General features: G+C 35.5%; 1 protein-coding gene across 2 annotated transcripts in view; it reads left to right on the top strand.

Moving 5' to 3' along the window:
* Positions 1 to 23519, top strand: part of DCLK1 (doublecortin like kinase 1) — a 160130-nt gene that overhangs the window by 101335 nt on the left and 35276 nt on the right. For both annotated transcript variants that reach the window (XM_014062629.2, XM_014062630.2), the window contains exons 7-10: positions 11493 to 11577; positions 15538 to 15646; positions 17850 to 17907; positions 20632 to 20751. In XM_014062629.2, the coding sequence (XP_013918104.1) occupies positions 11493 to 11577; positions 15538 to 15646; positions 17850 to 17907; positions 20632 to 20751 (372 nt within the window). The remainder of the gene's footprint in view (positions 1 to 11492; positions 11578 to 15537; positions 15647 to 17849; positions 17908 to 20631; positions 20752 to 23519) is intronic.

Raw genomic sequence — 23519 nt, 5'->3', positions numbered from 1 at the left:
GATGGGGTTGTATGATAGCACTTCAGGATTAGAAGTTTATAGCAACATTTAAAAGAACTATTTTACAATGTAATTTTCACTTTTTTAACTAAGAAAATATTTTTTCTTTTTAAAAAGAACCATATAAACGAGAATACATCTTCAACCCAGATTTCTCCAATATATGTTATTAAAAAAAGTATTTTTACATAGCAAGTAAAATATTTCATTTTAATATACAGATGTATTTTAACTTACTTGAGTTTATCTTCTGTTTATAACTTTAGTATAAAATATCCTTAATTTAACTTAAACTAAAAATATGCACGATTCTATTAAAGACCTAAATAAAATCATGATACAATAGATACAATAAGATCTCTGGATAGCATAATATATAATATAATATGATATTTTGATGTAACAAGCAATAGAACATAGCTCTTGTGCTGTTAAACATCTGTTTAAATGTTTATATAAAATACTTTATGTGGTTTCTTTGTGCCACTTGAACTATTTAAAAAAAATCTGCTGAAGTCTCTACAGTTGTTTTTTTACTGTTCTACATATAAAGAAAGATGTTGATAATAGAAATTATTATAGATTTATAAAAGACTATTATACCTAAAATAGAAAAAAAAGTTGCAAATGTTCTGCAAAATTTTTTATTTTCATATACGTAGATTCTAGTACCCGAAATAGAATTTGAAAATTAGCATTGAGAGCCTCTTTTTTTCACATTATCTCTACTCCGTACAAGAAAAAATTAATAAAACAATTATTTTACTTCTTAATTCAAGGAGGAATTAATTTAGAAGTTTTTTTTAAGTAATAGAGTGTTCATCTTTTGATAATCACCATAGCAACATGATATGTAAAACCTGCAAGATTACATGTGCTTCTGCAGCACTTTAATTAAACAATCACATTATTTAATTGTTAAACTGCAATCTATAATGCCAAAACACGATTATCCAAAAGGTGAGCTATTTTTATAATTCTTAAGATCTTTTATTCAAAACGTATTTTTAGTTTCTCAAGAACTACCAGCATTATCATATCTGTCATCAATAAACAGAAAGTGTACAGATTAAATCTCATGATTTTAAAGCCTTTATTTTTAATCAAAATATTTTAAAATGAAAATGGTAAAATAAAAATAATTTGATACTTTTCATGGACAAAATATAGGTCAAAAAACAGAAGTTCCACTGAAAACACTTTTCAGATGTAGCTATTTAAGCAAAAACGAGTGAGCTCCATATTGATTATATTGTGGGTGCTACCAAATATGAGTTAAGGACTTCACATTAACTTGGAGCCTGGAACTATATTTTAAAAAGTTATTTCTGTTTGGTCAAGGAATGACTGGATTGGAGTTTTGAGGGGACGGGGAATAGAACCAGAGAGCACTTGTATTCGTATATTATTGTACAAAAAAGTTCAAAAAGAAGGCTTGACCTGTAGAATATAATTTAATCAAGCTCACTTTCACTCTCCTTAATCATAGGAGACTGGCTATAAATATAAATACAGGCAATTTGTTTTTATAATGTAAAGTGTGAATGCTGAGGGAGGAAACCTTGAAGTTGGAGAATATTTTTCTAGATTTATGGCTTATGGCAATGTTTCTCAATCTTGGCAAGTTTAAGATGCATGGGCTTCAATTCTGAGAATTCTCCAACTAACATGTTTCTAAAATTTAAGTAGTTTTTCTGCCCTCAATTATTTTATTTTGCTCCCAAAAAACTTGTAATGTTAGCATAATTCATGCTATAATTCATCCTTAAAGTGTTCAGAGAAGCCTTGCTATTGCTGCTGGAGATGAAAATTATCTCATTAATCACATACATATATTTTAAGCATTAAACACAATTTAAAAAGTTAATAAAATAAAAAGTAAAAAAGTAAACTCAAACAAATGGTACATGGAAATTCAGTATCTCAGCATTCTGGTTATAATAATTATAGTATTCAGACAGATACAAGATTTTCTAGTAGTTGGCTATGATAGATTAAAAATCCCCCCCTGATTTTAACAATTCACTTGAAGTTGACATTTCCTGAATCTGCAAATATTGATGAGTAAGCTACCTGAATATAGTGTAGCCAACAGAGACAGTACCGTGTATAAGAATTCTAGGAATTAAAAAAGCTTAGGTAAAGAAAAGCAGAACAAAAACATATGAAATAAATTACTATTGGCTTTGAAATGAAAATTTAAAAAAACACATTAAGTTTGAATAAATAAAATGCTGGCGTGACTTATTTTTTGGTACCTTGAAAGCAAAGTGATCAGAATACAGATTTATTTTTTTCATTTTAAATAACAATGATATTAAGCAAATAAACAAATCCCAATTTTTCTCTTCCCAGACAGCAAAAACAACACATATGTGTACCCTAGTTTGGAAGGGTAACCTTTTTTGTGTAAATTATATAAATCCCATTATTATGAATTCTGGTTGTATTTAAAAATATTTCCTATGTTTCCTTCACAAACTGCTGGCTAATTCTTTTTTTAAATTCTTTTTTATTAGTTTATAATACAAAATAAAAAATCACAAAAGAAAATAGTGGTAAAATAAGGGAGGATCAGATAACTTCAAGGACTCCAGAAATACCAGTGAATCATGAGACAAAACTTAGTTTCCTTTTCTATTGTTACATTGTAGCCCGAAGAAATTTAAGCAACTAAAAGTAGAAAATCAAAAATTAAAAATTATCTTGATTGCTTTCATCTATCAATCAACTGCAAAACTATATCTCCCCTTTCCTGGTAATAAATATAAAATAATAGCATATTAAAGAATAAATTATTTGCATTCTGGTCATGTTACCAACATCTTCTGCCTTAGCAACTGCTTTGCTCTACTGGATGATAGCCCGGAAATATATTGAAGCTTTCTGAATAAAACTATGTTATAAACAAAATTATGTTCCTTCGTTGTCATCTCTGCATTAACCTACTGATCTGATTGTCACTTTATGTGAATGTGACATCTGCTTTTTACAAAATAAAGAGAACTGGAAGTAAATTGCTTTGCTTGTTATCTGAAAACTGCCAAAATATCATCTAGCTCACTCATATAAAATATATCATAAAGGGTATTTTCATATAGCTTGTTTATTGAATCCCTTGGCTTCAACTATGTGTATGTTAGGGATCGACATTTCTAAATGATGAGAAATTCAATTCTATATAATTACTGTAGTTTGCTAGTTTTTCTTTCCCCAAAACACACTTAAATTGCTCGAATATTCAGTCTGAATATGAAATAGCGTTAAACTTATGTTCCTGGCTCCAATGTTTCTTCACAATAAAGCAACATAAATGTTATAATACATTTGCAGTGTTTGGAAATAACAAAACCTTGGTAAAGTTAATCTGGCCATCATTTTTATTTCCATAATAAATATTATCGAGAGGAAAAATATTGAGCAGAATTGTAGGCATTCTGATTTATGGCCTTTTGTTCTGGGGTACATCAGGCATAAACAGCTCCCTTTAAGCTGCAAATAGAAAAGAAGAAAGATCTTCAGCATATATTAATTTCTCTGCTTAAAGCACTAGTATGCACTGATGTACTTTCAGCCTGAGGATTATTACAGAAATTACCCATTTAAACTATTTACCAATGAATTGCAGAACAAAACTCTGAGTAAAATGTGGTTGAAACCCTATAGTGCTGATCTTTCTTTTTCCATCCTAGAGTAATGATGGTATGTTGGCCATCTGTTAAATTAAGTTGATCTGGAAGTGAAGTACTTACAGATCAAATCCTGCTTTTATGCAGCTACTTTAATGTAGGTGTGCCATAAAAGCAGCCAGGTGGCCAGAAACTAAAGCAAGAACTTCCTCTTAAAGTTTGTTTAATGGTGATGACATTTCAAATGGTGCACCCTAAATTAAAATTTAAAACTTGCCATTTACATTGAGTGCCTCAGGTTCCATGAAGGCTTTTTGGTCTGGAATTATCCCCCCCCCCAATAATTATAATGGGATCTACAAGTATGTTGAAGTACAGTGTGCATAACTTCACAATAACTGCCTAGAATGCTTGCCCAGTTGTAGTCATGCAACATGAATATGGAATAATAATTAAGAGAAAGAAATTAATATCCTTCAAACTTTGAGATATATAAGGACCAACCTTGACCCCCATATAATAAATATAAATGAAATAAACAAGAGTAAGAGTGACAGAAATAGGAATAACATGTACAGTTTGCGTAAACTCAAAAAGCAAAAATAAACTAAAAAAGTGAATGGAATGGCAATATCTTCCTAACATCAATGAAACAAAGTAAGGAAATTCAGTACAACTTCTCCAAGGCCTGGGACCGTTTTATTTGAGCCCTTACAAGAATACTTTTAATGGAAGTTCATGTTCAGGAAAACTCATAAAATTTCACAGATCCTTTTCCCATGCAAGTACTTGTTATTACTTGATATTTAAGAAAAAATTCTTCCATTCTTTTGAATCAAGCAGAAATGGGTAGACTCAAGTATAATACTCCCCTGAGTAGATCAACTGATTTTGGTGATTATAATCTTAACCAGTATAAATTCAATTTATACGTCCTGCCACATACCTCCCAGCGCCCAATAAGATCTCACAGGGTGGGCCTTCTCTGCGTGCCGTCGACTACACAATGTCGTCTGGCGGCTCCTTGGGGGAGAACCCTCTCTGTAGCTGCCCCAGCCCTATGGAACTATCTACCCCCTGAGATCCGGATCCTCCCCACTCTCTCAGCCTTCCGAAAGTCTATTAAGACCTGGCTGTTCCAGCAGGCCTGGGGCTGCTGATCTTTGATTGAGTTTCAGCCCCACTAAGATTGAGTGCATGTTGTGTCTTTTTTAATTCACTTTGTCTTGTATTTTAAATTCTTTTAATATCTTTTAATATTTTTTAAATTGTTTTTATGTAAGCCATCCGGAATCCTTCGGGATTGGGCGGCATACAAATCCCTTAAAACCTTAAAACTTATACTGGATTACCAGACAATGTCTATAAAATATGTGTTTGAGTTCTATAGAGAAGCATTAAATTATACCAACATGAATCAAGATATTTTTATCCAAGATGGGAATTAAATATTTAAGAACCATACTTACTTAATAAAGGTAAATATTCACATAAACAGTTTTGTTTCTTTTGTTTTTACTGGTGCAAGAAAATATTTATTACTTAAAATGGAAAATATGTTTCAGACATGGTTAGATAATGGTTTAGATTAGGAGCAGAGATGATTAAGTGACTAATAAACTATGCACAATTACTCAAATTTTGCAAATAATAGGAGGTATTCCAAAATAACATATGCATATAGGTTTAATTAAAATACTTTCAGATAGCATTTCTTTGTGTCAGATAAAAATATAGTTTGATATCAAATCCTGATATTAATTAATTATCATTGGAGCTTAAGCTGAAACTATTCCATTCACTACATAGGTTTGTGCACTATTCTAAATCAAATGGCCTGTGTAGCTTTCTCTTGGCATTCCCCTGAATGTGCTAAGTTCTCCAACTAAGCGAGAAGAGAATAACGTGTTATTTCTCCAACCTCCCTGTTTCAGATGAAGTTGAAGATCTGGAATGGAATGGGATGAAATTGAATTGAATTAAATACTTTATTGTCACTTTGAATGTACACTAATCGGCATATATTACAATGAAATTACATTACATACAGCTCTCAAAGGGTCTCCACCTCTAATATAAACATAAACATGACAAATAAATAAATACATAAATAAATACAAAATTATACATGTACCCACATATATTAAATGACATGGAGAAACAACACAAGTCTTTTTCGGATGTATACACGAACATGGCAAGAGAAACAAATCTTCCAAGTTTACCAGACAAATGGCATAGGGAACAAAGCTGTTAGACAATCTGGTAGTCCTGCTAGAAATACTTTCAAACCTCCTCTCAGGGGGGAGCAACAGGAGCAGACCGTGAAGTGGGTGTGTCTCTAACAAAGTTTTGAGCTCTAAGCACATAGCGCTTTTAAGCAATATCCTGAATGACAGGAAGCGAGTCATCTTCTCGGCTGTCCTTACCACTCTTTGAATGGACTTTCTATCTGAGGCAATGCTGCCACCAAACTAAACAGTGATGCAGTTTGTTAAAACCCTCTCAATCGTGCCTCTGTAAAAAGTGACCAGGATAGAAGGACAAAGATGTACTCTCCTCATCCAATGCAGGAAATGCAGATGCCGGTTTGCATGCTTCACTGAGGATGATGTTTGGAGAGATCAGTTCAGATTGTTAGTTATCTTGTTAGTTATCTGCATCCCCAGATCTAAAGGGAAAGCATCATTTGAGTTCTGCTTTTGATCCAAGAGCAGAGATTAAGTATCACTGAGATAAACATGAATTTATTGAACTCTAAAGTAATGGGTGCATTAAGATTTTCAAACTATTAGGAAGGAAAAACAAAACACCACAACTGTAATGTGTGTGTTTTAAGCAAAATATATGTTTACTTGAAAATGTTAGTGTTTACTTAAAGTAGTGAGTCAGTTTGGTATACATTAAAGCAACAAGCTAGAGATTGTGATCTCTAGTCTTTCCTTGGTCACAAAGTGACCTTGGGCCAGTCACTCTCTCTCAGCCCTATAGAGGAAGCAATGGTAAATAACTTCTGAAAAACCTTGCCAACAAAGCTACAGGGATTAGTCCAAGCAGTCACCAGGAGTCAAAAACTTTGACACCAGGTTTTGGATAACAAACCATGGCTTGCTAATGTTTATGCCTTGGTTGCCAATTATTCCTTTTGTAATATGTTCAGTCCAAATCTTAATAAATCATTGCTGGGGGGCATTAAAAGTTAAGGAGGACATTAAGTGACTAGATATTGTTTTCTCTTATCTCTGATATGATCCAAATAGGTTCCAGAAAAGTTCCCAGCTATAAAGATGCATTGGGTGATAATTTATGAATCTGTCTAGAAGAATAATGAAACATTAAATTAAAGTTGGCTTTGCCAGGCTAAAGCTGCCATCACATGTAAATGTAATTGCATATCCTACCAAACTCGGTGGAATTCACAGTGTAAATATTATTCAATATATTAATAATCCACAATCATTTATCTTTGGTTTATCCTTCATCACTCTATTATTGAGCAGGGACATTATGAAATTCCATTATCTGTTTTAAACTAGTGAGAAAATTATCCACTAATCTATTTTACATTAATCTTGTTTTATGCTATTTTCCCTCTGTTTAATATTATAAATCAATACAGATTTTGTTATTTAGGGACAAAAGTATTTATCTTGAATCCTTGAGTGAGAATGGTTTTCAGTTGCTCTTTGGGGTAAATGAATATCTTTTGCATGGTTTTTTTTTAATAAACTACTTTTTTAATAATTATCTGAAAAAAATGAAAAGCATGAGCTATTCTCTAAGATAAATTTCGATGCAAATCAAATAAAATTCACCCAACCAAATAATGGTATAATTTTGGTAAGAGACCATAATTTGGTAAGAACATTTTTGAAATTCTGCTGCAGTCACCATACTAACTGCTGGAAATGTAATGAAATGAGATTTTTTTCCTTTATGCTTTCTGGGTAAAATATAACTTTTTGACAAGCAATACTCTTTATGTCTTGGCAGAAACAATTAAACAATCATCATGAGCTACACTAAATCCTATTGTAAAGGGTTCGGACTTATTCTTACTTGCTGCAGATGGTAACATAAGAACGAATGGAATGATACTTCAAGGATTAGGATATAGATTAGATATTAGATTGAATTTCTTGACAGTAAGAGATGTTAATCAATAAATAAATTCCCATAAGAAATAGTTTATTCTCCTTCACTCGAGAATTTCAGAATCTACATTGTTGTACATCAGGAATGGTACAGTGAATCCTGGAGTATACCAGGGTTGGATTTGATGACCACTTAGGTCCTTTCTAATTCAATGATTGTATATAAAAACAATCATATTTGTATAGATTATGTTTTTTGGATGTTAGACCTGCATGTGCCTAAGTTAATAAGAGTCAATGATCAGTGTCAATATTTAAATAACCCCATTAAAAAAATCAAAAGAGTTTTATATGAAAGTGTGTATTTCAGTTTTATTAATATTAATAGAACAGTATCATTAACACTGTTGAAAAGTAACTATACATTGAAATCAAAGATCACAGGATAATCTGATTTTTAAATGGTATTCAATTTTTTTTCCTTAAGATTAAAAATCTGTGAAGTCCATTTTGTAAAGTGATCGAAAGTGATAGAGCTACATCAACCTTATAAATGACTACAGATTGTTTAATTACATTATGATGTGTATTATTTTTAAATGATGTATTGAAACAAACACAGAAATAAATATGTGCAAACTTGAAATTTATGTCTTTTTACTGTGAAGCTGTATGGTAATTAATATCATATATCTTTCCTTTCTGGGATTTTACTATAGACTCCCCATACAAATGCTCAATTTATTTGGTACATTCCCACCCTGTTCCTATCAGGCAGCAAATATCTGCTTTCTTTGTGCAAAACCAGGAAAAGTTCATTGCTATCATGAGAGTTTGATGCTTGGATATCTTTAATAGTTTGGGAATGTCTTTCTACTGTCTTGTTTTATATCTTACTAATATTATAAAAGAAGTATCAGAGCAGTAGAGAATTGATATTCTTTGGATGTGTTGGACTTCAACTTTCTGGACCTCTCAGTCTTCGGCCCACTAGGTTTGGAAATAATGAATTGGAGAATATGTTGCATTTGGGCAAAATTGCAGGCCTTTATAGTCCCAATTCATCTATGAATCTTATCATACTAGTTGAAGCCAATCTTTAGACTATCTCTTTGTCTCCACTTATTTGGCCACTGGGGAGCATTCTGCAGTTTTTGGACTGTTCCAAAAAACTGTTGTCAGCCATCTGTTAATATTGTATGTTGAATAGATGAAGTTAGTTCAGAGTTGTCATTGAAAAGTAGAAATGAGAAGGCAGTGATAAGTAAAATTTTCCTTCCACAAGAAGAAATTAGTCATATCAGTTATAGAGATTAAGGCATAATGAGTGCAATTCTAAGAGTTCTTAGAAGAAAGAGGTCAAAAGATTGCAGTAAGTATACATCGAACAAATTTTACCTTCTTTTGTACTATAATTGCCTCTGATCTTTAAGTAGTTGAAAACATCTATAATTTGATTCCCTATAGTTAAGAATCTATTGATAATATCCTTATGTAGTAAAACAATTTGATATAAGAAGTATTATTATTAGAACTACAATTTATGAACCTTAGAAATACCACTAGATGGTAGCAACCAGATACAGAAAACTTTACAATTTTAAATCTCTGATGTTTGGGGCACTTTGTAGTCCAGGCTCAAATATTATGTTGCCTCTTGAAAAAGTATATAGTTAGGTGAGCTAGCTATAAAAGCAATAAGGAAAATATGTTAATCTAACATATAAATGAAAAACTTTGAAAAGGGAAGGGGCATGAAGCTGCTATTAAACCCAAAATTTGAAGAAAAAGTCTGCAAAAAGTCCTATTGAACTAATGTATTTAGTAAATAAATATACTTATATATGGTTTGAAATGTCTCTGAATATTAGTAGCTCGGGTTGGCAGTTATGTTGTTGGTTTGAGCTCCGAGCTTGGAGATTTGGTTGCAAACGTTTCGCCCCTATTCGAGGAGATATCTTCAGTGAGCTTTGGATTGTGCTTGTCTGAGGCAGCACTGGCCTTTAAGTACCGTCTGTGTGATGTGCTGGTGTTGTTGTTCAGATGTCTTCTGATGATGTCATGGTCTGGTTTTGGATTGATTTAGTTGACCGACCACATCATACGCAGCCAAACAAATCAACCCAAAACCAGACCATGATATCATCAGAAGACATCTGAACAACAACACCAGCACTAATTTACATCACAGAAACAGTATTTCAAACCAAGGGCTATGACTCAGCAACTACAGCCAGCCAGTCACATAACCTGAAATCAGACCAGGACTCAGAAAGATATTTAAAGGCCAGTACTTCCCCCAGACAAGCACAATCCAAACCATACTAAAGATGAAAGTGTGTGTGTGTGTGTGTGTGTGTGTGTGTGTGTATGTGTATTATACAGAGATTCAGGTTAATGTCAGAATTCCAAATAACACCCCCAACAAAAGAAAACTCCAAGGCTTGAGATTCTTCAAAGTTCCATTTTATTACAGATGTCATATTGACCCATCTGGGAAAACCCAAATCTGAAAGCTTCCAGGTTTTCCTACCCAGTTGAAAGTTCAAGACCCTGCCCCAACACCACAAATCCATAACATGGTACAATCATTCATTGCCACGGGAAAAGATTCCTCCCATCCACATCCGTCCAGGTGCAGGAACAAAGCGACCTTGATTTTCTGAGAAAGAATGTTATCATGGCTACACATCGCACATACTCTGTATAATCCTCCCTCCCATTTCCCCACAGTAAAAAGTGGCAGGCCTGAAATCCGAAAGGGTAAAAGAGGGCTTCCAGGTCTGAAAGATGTCTCCTCGAATGGGCATAAAACATTTGCAACCAAATTGCCAAGCATGGAGCAACAACATATATATATATATAGTTTACTTCACCCTTTCTAATACATAACACATACACAGACACATATATACTGTATGTATACATATATAGCAAGAGTGCAAATAAATGTATGAAACCATTTACATATGATTCATTGTTTGAACATTAGATACAAACAGAGAAATAGATAATCCCTGATATTTATATTAAAATACATGTACACATTGATAGCCAATTAAATATATAATAGATAAGTACAGACAGATTCCTAATCAAGATCTACCTAACAGAAATGCAAACTAAATAATAACTTGCTTGGCCTGATGTTGGCTTCCTGACCACCAGCTTCTTTGGTGCATATCCAGGTTTTATGCTAAAATTTGATGTATGGTTTAAGGACTGGGAAGATACCATAATGATATTAGAAGGCTATATACAAATAAGGTGAGAAGACAAAATCTCTTTTTTTACTTTTAATTTGTTAATGGCTCTTGGCACATCTCTGGCTTATGAAGAAGGCATGAGAAACATTAACAGACCTTTTGAATAAGCATCTTTTCTGCTATGGCAAGTCATTCATGTAGCAAACTTTACAGGTAAGAAAGCAAATGAACTGGTGACTCAAATCCTAAATGGTGGATTACTGAGAGAAACAGAGCAATGCATTTTCAATGATAGAGCATTTTAACAGAGATGCTCTGAATTGTTAAAAAAATAGTGAGGCTAACAAGGAAAGAAAATGTTGCATAACATGTTTTTACATAATAAGCAGTAAATTGAAAATGGTTTCTGAAGGTATTCAGGAATAGACTGTTACAGAAGCATTTTTTTAAAAAAAAAATCATTTCAGATGATCAGGAAGTCCCTCTAGATGCTTTTTGTTATAATCTAGCTTACTTGAAACCATATTTAATTATCTTTCTCCAACCCAATTCTATATTTTCAGAGCTCTCAGCACAGTGGTTCCTCTACCTCACTAGCCTCTACCAAAGTCTGCAGTTCGATGGACGAAACCGATGGGCCTGGTGAAGGTAATATAAACAAATAAAACACCTCTGTTTGAAAAGTGATAATACAAAGGTGTCTATGATTTATTGCCTCTAAAAGTTAAAGAAAGATTGTTGATATTAGGGCACAATTGATATTTTGTATTAAACTGTCTTTGGCATCTATGTGTTATTGAATAATCAGGTACTTCCATAGCCATTTTCCGTTTTTTCTAATAGTCAAAATATTCTACTGTATATCATATACCCATGATGGTGAATAAGTGGCATGTGGAGCCCTCTCCAAGGGCACACGAGCCATCGCCCAGCTCAGCTCCACCGCACATGCGTGCGCACCTTTCACCACCCAGCTGATTTTTGGGTCTCTGCTGTGCATGTGGGAGGCAAATGTGCATGTGTGATGGAGGGCAAGAGTTCATGCACACATGCATGGGGTTTCGTGGGGGTTCACATGCATGCATGGGAGGGCGGAGGGAGTACGGGGAATCATGCACACATATGCAGGATGTGGAATATATTGTGGGTATGGGCACATGAGCGCACTCTGAAATGTGTGTACAAACGATTTCGGCACACGAGGACATCACTGTCATATACTAAGTATGAGAGTATATGTCCTTGACAAAGCAAAGTTTGGTTAACTTTCTAGTTCAGATTGTTTATAGAAGTTTTAATTACTATGGTTTGAAAGTTCATTAGTTATTGCCTAAACCTTTTGTATACAGGCCACAAATATGAGGGGTTACATAATAATTTCATGTGAACTGAACTGAACTATTGTGAATGTTAGTCTGCATCCTAGTTTGGATCTTTCATTGACTGCAGACATTAACAGTCCTCATTCATAGCTGAGGCCTTGGTTCTTGTTCATCCACAAATCAACAGCCCAGAAAGGGAGAGAAATTTTCTAGGGAGAGAAAAATTGTCTCCTTTGAAAAGGTAGAAGCAGAACTAGAAATGGGAACTAAGGCAGAAACTATGGGTTGAAACTGGAAAATTGGGTCCCTGTATTTTGCAGTGATTCAGATTAAGGTTGGTATTTCTAGCAAAAAGAGATTTCCAATTGCATGAAAGAAGGTTTCAGTTTTTTTTAAAATATGGCTGTTTCTTTAGAAATAATTAAATATATTCTCTCCAGGACTTGCATTTAACCTTTCCTTTTTGTGTGTGTGCTGCTAAGTCATTTTTATTTGCTAGTGAATTCTATATAATTTCAGGCTTCTTCCAGTGTTTAAGGTGAGCATGAGTATGTTATTGCTATTTATAATTTTCTTATGATGTATAAGTTGAACTCCATGAAACATCTATTTTGAGATTCTGCCAGAGAAATTCTAATTTGTAGCAGACAGGTCTATACAGAAATCTAAGTAGTTCTTTTTCTTCTTTTTTTGCCGAGTTTATCAAACTTTTAGAGCATGACATTAATCTTGAAATCCTACCAAGTAACTTTCCTGCACAACTTTTGTCCAATATAACTAAGGGTAAATTATTCTTTAATTTATTTCTCATGCTTCTCCCTTTCCCTAGATATAGGAATGTCTCCTGTAACATCCCTTGTACCTCCCTTAACTACATTCACAAAGTTTGTTAGGCATCTCATCTGAAGCTTGCATAAATAGTCATTTGAAATTCATCACATTGATTTGTCAAAAAAAATGGGTGGGTTATTTCACTAAATTTTTCAGAATAAGAAGAAATTATCCACCAATTTCTCAAAGACAGGGCTCTTTCTTGGTTATCCAATGGGAAGATTTGCCTTGTTATGTCTTCTTTTGAAAGTGAATTGAGATATGAGAACTCATAAATTGACTGGTTGGTTTTATGCCATTAAGCTAGTGTTGTCTCAATGACCACACAGATAGACCTTCTTCAAAATCATTGGTCTCCAAACTGGCCTTTCAGATCTTCCAATTATACATCGATAGCCTCTGTAATCAAAGCCATTCAGCTTGCTGCTGTAAACTGTAAACTGTTGGAAGAACAATGTACTATGAAACTGATTGTAAGATGATCAGAATCTACTGAAATAGGTGGCTATAACAAATTTAAATAATCAAACTCAGAACATATATGCAAATTATCTTGGCCATCTTGCAATTTTTAAAAAGTGTAGGGAATCACATTTTCCTTGTGGGTGACTTTAATGTCAGGTATCACTAGTCTTTTGATGAATATTTCAATCCCAGGCTAACCTGCCTATTCTGACTCCCTGTGTCTGGAATCTGTAGGAAAAAGCTAAGCTCTGCCTTGACAAAACCAAGTGGCTATGGGTTTTTGGACCACCCATATCTTGATGTGCTCCATCCTTAGTCCTGAATGGGGTTGCACTTGGTCTCACAGTTTCTACTGAACAAACAAGGGACAACTTGCTGGGAAAGACTTTGTACAGGTTCATCTGATGAATCAGTTGCACGCATATGTGCAGCCCTAAGAAACCTTGATCACCTTGTGTTTGGATCATTGCAATGGACCGCATATGAAACTACACTTGAAGACCACTCAGAAAGTGCAGATGGTCCAGAACACAGCAACGTACTGTAGGCAACTTTGGGTATGCTTTCTTATGTCCATGCCACACCTTTACTGTGGAAGCTGCATTCAGTACATTTCAATGTGCTGATTGTCTTTTACAAAGTTCTTCATGGCACAGAGCTTGGTTATTTGAGGAACCACCTGTGTTTCACAGTTGTCCATCTTATATGATTCAGCAGAATGCTCTGGATGCCATTGATAAGCAATACATTCAATGGGACCCAAGAAACAGGTCTTCTCTTTCGTAGCATTTGGCCTCTGGACCGCTATTCTTCCAAAAGTTTGCACAGTCCTCAGTCCCTCAGGATTTGGTTCTTTTCCCAACTTTAAGTTATAATGGGCATTGGACTCCTTTTTGTGTTGACTGATTTGTGAAATGGTAGTTGTTTCTTTCTAGATACTTTTTTATTGCATGGATTGTTTTATTTTAAATTTTGTATATTGAATACTGCACAAAATCCCAATAAAGTTAATAAATAAAATAGCTCTATGGTTACTGAAAACAAATAACACAGTTTCTAGGCTTTTTGAGGTGGGAAATAGTGTGTAAGTGTAAGCCTTATTATAGGTATGCTAAACAGCTAAAAATAGAGAAACCCCAAATGCAGCCTTGTCTTGCTAACAATTGTGCTGTGGCCCCCATCTCTTTTGCAGCACTCAGATTTTCCCCAGAAGCTGGGTTGTGGCCCTTATGTCTCAATTTATATTTAAAAAAGTCTCTTTAATCAAATTGAGAAAGTTTAACAAAAACAAAACAAGAATTTATCTGGCCAGGACAGTTCAATTATTCCATTAATTGTAGAGCAGAATTTTAAAGGATTAAAATAAAATAGAGAGTTATTATGATTAGAAAAAGCTAAACATGGTTCATTTAAGAGACCGTCTATGGCTTGAGCTTTTTAGAAATATTTGAAGAAAAAGAATTGTTTAATGGCTGCTAAAGTACAATAACCCTTTTTTGATTTAGTTTTGATGGTTTTTTAAGCATCTGGTGTCCAGGTTGAATTTCTAAGTGACATTATTCAGAATACTTGTTTAAAAACCAAATATTTTATACAAAAGGAGGAAAATAGGAATTATCACATGAGCAAGTTTGTGTTGCTGTCAGCCTACAGGATGTAATAAAATAAGTGCTTGAATGTTAGACTTCCTTTGTAGATACTTAATTATGGTGTGTTGAAGTAATCCAGCATTGAGATGAAATAGTTATATCTGTGAATTGATCACCAATGTGTATGAGATACAAGCAATGGGTCCAGCATCTGTAAGCTTGATATTTAATATTGTGAAACTTTCTGACAGTATCAGCAATATGGTTCTTCTGTTTTGCAAAATACCATTCCTGGATGGTTTCAATTATCTTAAGCCATATAGGTGTAGGTAAAATATGTATTATATGTCACATATGTGTTGCTTCTCCCACAAATAAAGCTTACTAACAATTCTTTTCAGAAGTGTTGGATGAAGGCTTCCAGGTTCCAGCCTCAATAGCAGAGAGATATAAAGTTGGTCGGACTATAGGAGATGGAAATTTTGCCATTGTAAAAGAGTGTATAGAAAGGTGAGCAAGCTTTTTCCCTTACTACTGTTAAAGCATTTCCTAACATTAGACCAAGGGTGTCAAACTCGATTTCATTGAGGGCCGCATCAAGGTTGTGTTTGACCTTGGTGCCCTGGTGGGCGTGGCCAGGGTGGGTATGTCCAGCTCGATATCATTTGTGTCAGGGGCGCCTGTGGTTGCCTGAGCACTCTGCCAACAAAAATGGAGCTCAGGAGGCTGTGACGGTCTCCTGCAACCCTCTGCCAATGAAAACGGAGCTCAGGAGGGCCACGTGCGCCCTCTCCAACTCTGTTTTCCCTAGCAGAAGGTTGCAGGAAGCTGTTGCAGCCATCTGAACTCTGTTTTTGCTGGTAAAGGCACTGCAGGTCAGTCCTTTGCTGTTTCCAGGGCAGCCCTAACCGATCCGAGGTGGCACAGTGGTTAGGGTGCAGTACTGCAGGCCACTTCAGCTGTTATCTGCAGTTCAGCGGTTCTAATCTCACCGGCTCAAGGTTGACTCAGCCTTCCATCCTTCCGAGGTGGGTGAAATGAGGACCCAGACTGTGGGGGCAATATGCTGACTCTGTAAACCGCTTAGAGAGGGCTGAAAGCCCTATGAAGCGGTATATAAGTCTAACTGCTATTGCTATTGCTATTGCTATTGCTAGCCCTTCAGACCAGATCTAAGCACCTCGCAGGCCGGGTTTGGCCTGCGGGCCTGGACAATACTCCACAAAGGGGCTTCTTCTGGTAAGGGAGATAATCCAACATTAGAAATTACATTTGGTCCAGACATTTCCTATAAATAAATATCCAGGCAATGCCGGGTTATCAACTAGTAATATATAAAATATGGCATGCCGAGAGTCAACTCAACATGAAATAGCTGTTTTTCCATCAACTGTTTGGTAAAAATGGGATTTGGGGGAGAAATCCCACTTCTTCCCTTTAGGAACATTTTGGTCATGTTAGAAAAATGTCCTGTGTAGCAACTGTTGGCGTACACAGGCCCCTCTGTAAGCAGGAATATATGTGTAGAAACTAGTTGCTATATGAAAAAGATTCCTGGCCTGATGGGATAAGCTGTGTTTATCACAAGCAACCAAGACAATCACAGGCAAATGAAACATGTGTTCTTTTCCAGAATTATCTAAACAGTATAGATTAGTGTATAATTAAATAAAGAAGTTATTCTGTTCCAGTTCAGGGATTGGGTAGAATTGATTTATTGCATTTCATTCTTCCTTTCCTTGAAGAAGTTCAAGGCAGCTTTCATATTCTCCCTTTCTACTGACGCCTGTCAATCTGTGGGGAAGGATCTGTCCCTCAGAATAACCTGAGTCAGGGATGAAGTTGCAACCCCAGAAATTTAAGCACACTACTCTAAGCTTCATGTCACAGTTTAAGAAATGGTTTAACAAAGCAAAAAAGAAAAAGAAAATATGTCGTTCCTGAGCACTCAATGGAATTGTGTAAGCTCAGGCGATCCTACCAAAGTTTTGTCATATATTTGATCACATCTGAAGTGTAATATTTTAAGGTGAGGGAAAGTAAAGAAAAAGGAGGTTGAGTGGAGAATTTATTATCACTTAATGAGGCAAAGAATAAAATAGCATTTGCATATATTTTGGTATCATAATATTATGAAATTTGATTTTTTTTAAAAAATAAAAGTTGAACATGCAAGCCTAGGATGAAAAATATGGGGGTGGGAGAAGGAGGAGGAGGATGATTCCAAATCATAATCTATATAAAGATAGCTTTTTGATGATGAAGTGTCTTATTTCTGAGTAACTATACTATGCTAAGGAGCCCTCTAGTGGGGAAATGATGCCTTGCTCAGGGAATTATGCTGCCTTTTTTTTTTTAAGCAATGGTGCAATATGATAAAACATGTGTGGACTTCTTATTTTTCCTAAGCCTTTGCTTTAAATAGTGAATTTAAATTTCATTTTATTCTTTAATATTTTTATTTCTATTAGCCATTATATTATTTAAATCAATATCCTATATCTCTTCATTTTGACAGCAGCTTGCCACAGTAACAAAATAGAAACTTTCTAAAATGGTCGTTATTTTCTTCTGTAGATTTTCTAGTCATTTCTATTAAGGTATACATTTAGGCTGCTCCACAAAATAATCTGAGGTTGTGTGTTAAATTGTACAATGTCACTATTGGGTAAATGTATTTAATATGTTTCTTCCTTCTTCTGAATGTTGTTAGGTCAACTGGTAGAGAATATGCCCTGAAAATTATTAAGAAAAGTAAATGCAGAGGAAAGGTAAGTATTGAGATCCTCAGTGGAGTATCATATGTTTCAGAGGAATCTTATGTTCGGTTTTTGAATTAGATCAAATCTGCAGGCACTCCAATTTAGTGGTTTTTAAAAAAAGCTGTCCAACATTTGCTGAACAACAGATGGAGCAAGGATCTGGCAGGGCACCGTGACATGTTCACAAGGTTCTTTATAGAAGAAATAGCTTACATTGACTCAGAATTACGTATCAATTGGAATCTAATGTGATGACGTGAATAATCTCTTGTGATGTTATCTTGGAGTTATTTGGCCATGTGGAAACTGATGAAATGAATGGGAGTCCCTGTAATATGAGCTTGGCTACATGTGAACTTCTATGAACACTTCATCAGCCGATATAGTTAGATTATTATAATATGGTCTGCATAGGGCTGCCTTTGAAAATGACCCAGAATGTATAATTATAATATTCAGCAGCCAAGATATTAGCAGGTATGAATTATTCTTCTAATATAATATCCAAACTCTGGTTACCTCACATGTTTTTTTATAAATATCCAACTGCATTTACATTAAATTCAAATTAAATTAGTGTTTGTTTTAACGTATAAAACCTTATAGATCATGTCTTCAAGATGTATCAGGAATTCTTTCTTTCAAGTGTAATCTCCCTGACCTGTATGTGTATAAATGAGGAGAAGCTTTTGATACCTGATTTGGTAACAAATCAGGGAGATTTGGACCTGAAAAAATTGATGGTGCCTTTCCTATTTGCTACACACATCCCATGGTAGCTACAGGAGGCCCCTGCCCTGCTGATACTTCTGAAAATAGTGAAGACTGGGCATTTTATTTAATTGTACACTTTGGTGTATGTTTTAAGGGGTTCCATTATTTATCCATTTATTTAAATAATAGATATAGCTTCTTGTATGTGGGAAAGATCTTGGAAGGTTGGGTGAAGAGAAATTGCCAAGGGAATAATCAAGTAAGAGACAGCATAGCCTGAAGTTGGATAGTGCGTAGGGCAAGAGGCTCAGAATACAACTCCCCCACCCTAGTTTTTTGGGCTGTGAAGGAGAAGGGAATTGTACTTCCAAGTTTGCAAGATTATATTATTGTAGCTTTATAATAAAACAGAATTAGCTTACTTGGCCAGGCCTGGCCTACCTAATAAGATTGACACTTCCCATCTCACAACAGTGACTTTGGTTGGCATAGAAATATTAAAATCCAGCAATAGAAGCAATGATCCATGTTGCCCATGGGACCCTCCAGTGATGAAGCTGCATTGCCTACCCTCCTAACCCAAATGCATGGAGGAAACAGCCAAGTCTTCAGAGTTTTATTGAAAGACAATTTGGCTTATGATGGATGGGCTGCCATATTATACTTATTGTTGAGTCTTGATTTGATGTGATTGGTGTGTTATTCTTTTTCTTCTAAACCACTCACAGATGTTTTAACTGGACAGGATATAAGTATCAGTGAAAATCTGGACTCATGGTCTCTAAAATATTCTGAAGTGCTCACATAACTCTGTTTTTTTTTTTTAAAAAAAAGGCTACCATGTTGTAAAATAAGCAATGAAGAAGCAATGTAGATCTGATAGAGATTAGATAGATAGATAGATAGATAGATAGATGATAGATAGATAGATAGATAGATAGATAGATAGATAGATAGATAGATAGATAGATAGATAGATAGATAGATAGGGCAGATGCATGAGATATGAGAAGCTGACACAGAAAAGGCCCTTTTACATATTGCCATTATGTAAGAATCTGGAGGGGCCCTGAGAGAGATCTTGATTCTCAAGCAGAATTATATGCAAAAAAAAAATTGGTTATTTGACCAGTTTGGTCCCAGACCACTTAGATTTGTCATTAGGGGTTAAAAGCAAAGTACTACAAAACTATGTGAGTTGAGAAACCTGACATGAAAATAACAAGATGTTCAGTTTAGGAAGGATGAGAGGTCAAGGCATAATACGTTGGCTTGGAGAAGTCCGGGGAAGAAAAATATTAATAGCTAAAATGTCTAAAGAAATGCAGCTGTTATTTTCTTTTCTTTTCTTTTCCTTTCTTTTTTTTTTTTTTTTTTGCTTGGGAAAACATGATTTGTTATATATAATTTTTGAGTTAAAAGGTTGGAAGTGTAATTCTTTACAGCCATACTAAAAGACAAATATTCAGAACATGTTAAATATAGGCAAGCTTAAATCTAAATGAAATACTTCAAGTTTAAATCTTCTACCTCTGTTTTATTTTTGATATTCATTTTCTCAGCCTCAGCATAGTCATTGATTCATGCAACAACTGAGGGTTTTAAAACTCTTAATAAATACTGAGCTTCATGTCCATTATGTGCCTGGATGCCCCATTAAAGGAGATCAGTTTAGTGTAGTGATTAAGTCAATGAATCACAACAGAGGCCTTCAAACTTTGTAACTTTAACACTCGTGGACCTCAATTCACAGCAGAGGCTAGTGAGAGTATTTGGGGGTCAATCAGTATCTCTTCCAGCTTCAGAAACAAGATACTGGCAAGCCACCACTGCCAAGAAAACCAGAAGTTGAATATATTGATTTTATTTAGCCTATGGCATCTACAGTCATGACCTCTGACTTGATAAATTAGAAGAACAACTTACCCCATTAAATAAGGCAAAGGTCCTGGAGCAACTATATCGTTTTATTCCATTCTCTTTTCATATATATTTATATATTCCTGTCCTTTTATGCAGGAACATATGATTCAGAATGAAGTTTCTATTTTAAGACGGGTCAAACATCCCAACATTGTTCTCCTGATTGAAGAAATGGATATGCCCACTGAGTTGTATCTTGTCATGGAGCTTGTAAAAGTAAGTACAGGTGAACATTTATCTGCTGCTGCTTAGTTTGTTAGCCTTTTATCAGAATTCTAAACTTAGCTTCAGTGTAGAGAAATATGTGTATGAACATGGAGCAAAGAAGATCTACTATTCCTCAATAGAAAGTTTATTAAAGACGGGAAATGGATGAAGTAACATAAATATTCATCTAATTGTAGGGATACTTTGTCAATTATTCTAAAATGTGAATGTTTGTTGAAAGAGGCTAAAATGTATACTGTATGTGTAAGATCATTTTTATCCCCATGTTGTTATATCAAAATGGAAGCTGGGTGTAATAGGAGAAAGTACAAAAGTACTTGAATGGGAAAGTGAATTTTAAAAAAGTGTATGTGGTAAAATAAGAAGAGATGTGACCAAGAGTGTATAGATGGTAAATTATATTGATTTCAAAATGAGTGAACAGCAATAACATCACTGTTTTGTAACTACATTGATTGCCAGTGGGTTACCAGATGCAATTTAAGGTCCTGGTTATCATCTTTAAAGCCCTGCATGATTTGGGGCCAGGTTATCCAAAGGATTATCCTGTCCTAGTTGTCTACCTGTCTAGTTGTCTACAATTTAGTTAGGCAAACCCCATAAAGAATGTTGGTGGGAACCAGAAATGTGTCTTCTCTGCCATAGTCCCTGCCCTCTGGAATATTCTCTCTTCAGATATCAGGATGACCCCAACTCTGTTGATCCTTCATAAAACCATAAAAACTTGGTTATGTGCCTGGACCTGAAGCCACAAGTGTGTTAAAGACCCTGTTTCCTAATTGCATTAATATCCATAGTGACAGCTTTATTTGGGGCCATATACTATCTCTTCCCTGAAAATAAGACTGGGTCTTATTTTCTTTTTGTCTCCAAAATAGGCACCAGTGTCTTACCTACTTACCTTAGGACCACTGCAGCTATGCCTCCCATGCCCTGACACCTATCATGCCACTGCCCAACTTCTTTGTTGGCCACTTGTAGCAGGAAGCCGCGAGCATCATCGTGCTGGTGCCGCCACTCAGGGCAGAATGCCACAAGGCTTGTCACGCCTATGCCACTGGCATGACTTCTGCAGCCACTTGAGGCTGGACATCACATGGTGCATTGCACCAGTGTCATTGCTCGCATCAGAACACCTCCAGCCTCATTGTGCCAGTGCTGCCGCTCGCAGCAGAATGGTATGAGGTTCATCACACTCGGTACTCACGCACATGGCAGAAGGTTGCATGATGTGGTGTGTTGTTATGCACATGAGTGGCAGCACCGGCATGACGAGGCTGGCGGCGTTCTACTGTGAGCAGTAGCTCTGGTATGATGAGCCATGTGGTATCCTGCCATGAGCAGCTGCACGGCACAATGCGCCACGTGGCATCCAGTACAAGTGGCCACAAGCAACTGCAGTAGAAATTGGGCAACTCCACCACTCTACCCCTACCCTAGCTTAATTTTTATGCCTGAACCTTGCACCACCTCATACAACTAGATGGTGGGCAGGACTTAACTAGGGCTTATTTTGGTATAGGGCTTATATTAGGCCAAGGCATGAAACGGACTAGGGTTTGTTTTTGGAATAGGTCATATTTTCAGGGAAACACTGTACTTTATACTATTTTAATTGTTTTTATGTCTTATGATGTACACCACTCAGAGTCACTAGTTGAGATGGCTGTAGAAATAAAATAAATAAGTAAACCATTTTTTGAGGATACCAATATAGGCTTGAAACAGACTCTGCTTGTGAAAAGATTGCCATGTACACTAGAAAATTAACCAGGAAAAGTATTTTCCTTATGATTGTACAGATGTGAACTTTCAAAGAGTGAACTGGAATTAAACTTGGCCTGCTTTAAACTCACACTCTCATCTATATCCTGATGAGGAGAGACACTGTCCAGCTGTAGTGGCAAATCTGCTAGTCAGTGGTGGATTTCAATTAATTTTACTACCAGTTCACTCATGCGCGCTCACTTGTGCAATGCTTCTGCGCATGCACAGAAGCATCTGGGCGGGTGAGCAGAGCCTCCCACCGCTGCCACTACTGGTTTGCCCGATCCGGGGCAAACCGGCAGAAACCCACGTCTGCTGCTAGTAATATAAAGATTCTGTGGAAATGGAGTTAGTCTTCTTTTTGATTGTCACATGTTTTTTTAAATCCAGAGAGTATTCCCTGGCATGGAAGTAAGAATTGATCTACCCAGCACTAGTAACCAAATTGATTTTCTAATCTATATTCCTGCCGACCCTTTGCAGGAGTCTGATGTTATGTATGTAGGTAATGACTCAATTACTATCAGTTAGGAATGTAGCTCCCCTGTTTTCAAAGTCACCAAGGAATATTTGGGGAGTGCCACCTGGAAGGTAACTGATTATGATGCCATGCGGATTGATAAGTGGCAAAAGAAAAACCAAATAAAATCAGAAGGAAATTTGTAGAGTTGAAAAAGATTTAGTGTTATATGCTAGTAAAAGCTTTGATAGGTATTCAAAGCAGTTTCCTTTAATCATTTGGTGGGTAGTTCTGCAGGGAAGGCTTCAGATGGCAGAATTGTTGGAAGGCAACAGGTGATTGAAGCTGTGTCACCAGATGGGATTGTTGTTTTGTGCACATAGTAATAAAAAAGGACAGAAATGGAGGGAGATAGCTAGGGGACAAAAAAGATCTTTCTGCTTGAAACGGGATTAGATCATTCTTGTGGTCCTTTTCAACTCTAAACCATGAAGTGAAGGCTGCTATGTGATCTAAAGCATATACATTC

Source organism: Thamnophis sirtalis, unplaced genomic scaffold, assembly GCF_051295495.1.
Source record: "Thamnophis sirtalis isolate CommonGarterSnake01/CBP01778 unplaced genomic scaffold, rThaSir2_p1.2 scaffold_8, whole genome shotgun sequence".
Taxonomy (NCBI): Eukaryota; Metazoa; Chordata; class Lepidosauria; order Squamata; family Natricidae; genus Thamnophis; species Thamnophis sirtalis.
This window is presented reverse-complemented; position numbering and strand designations above follow the sequence as displayed.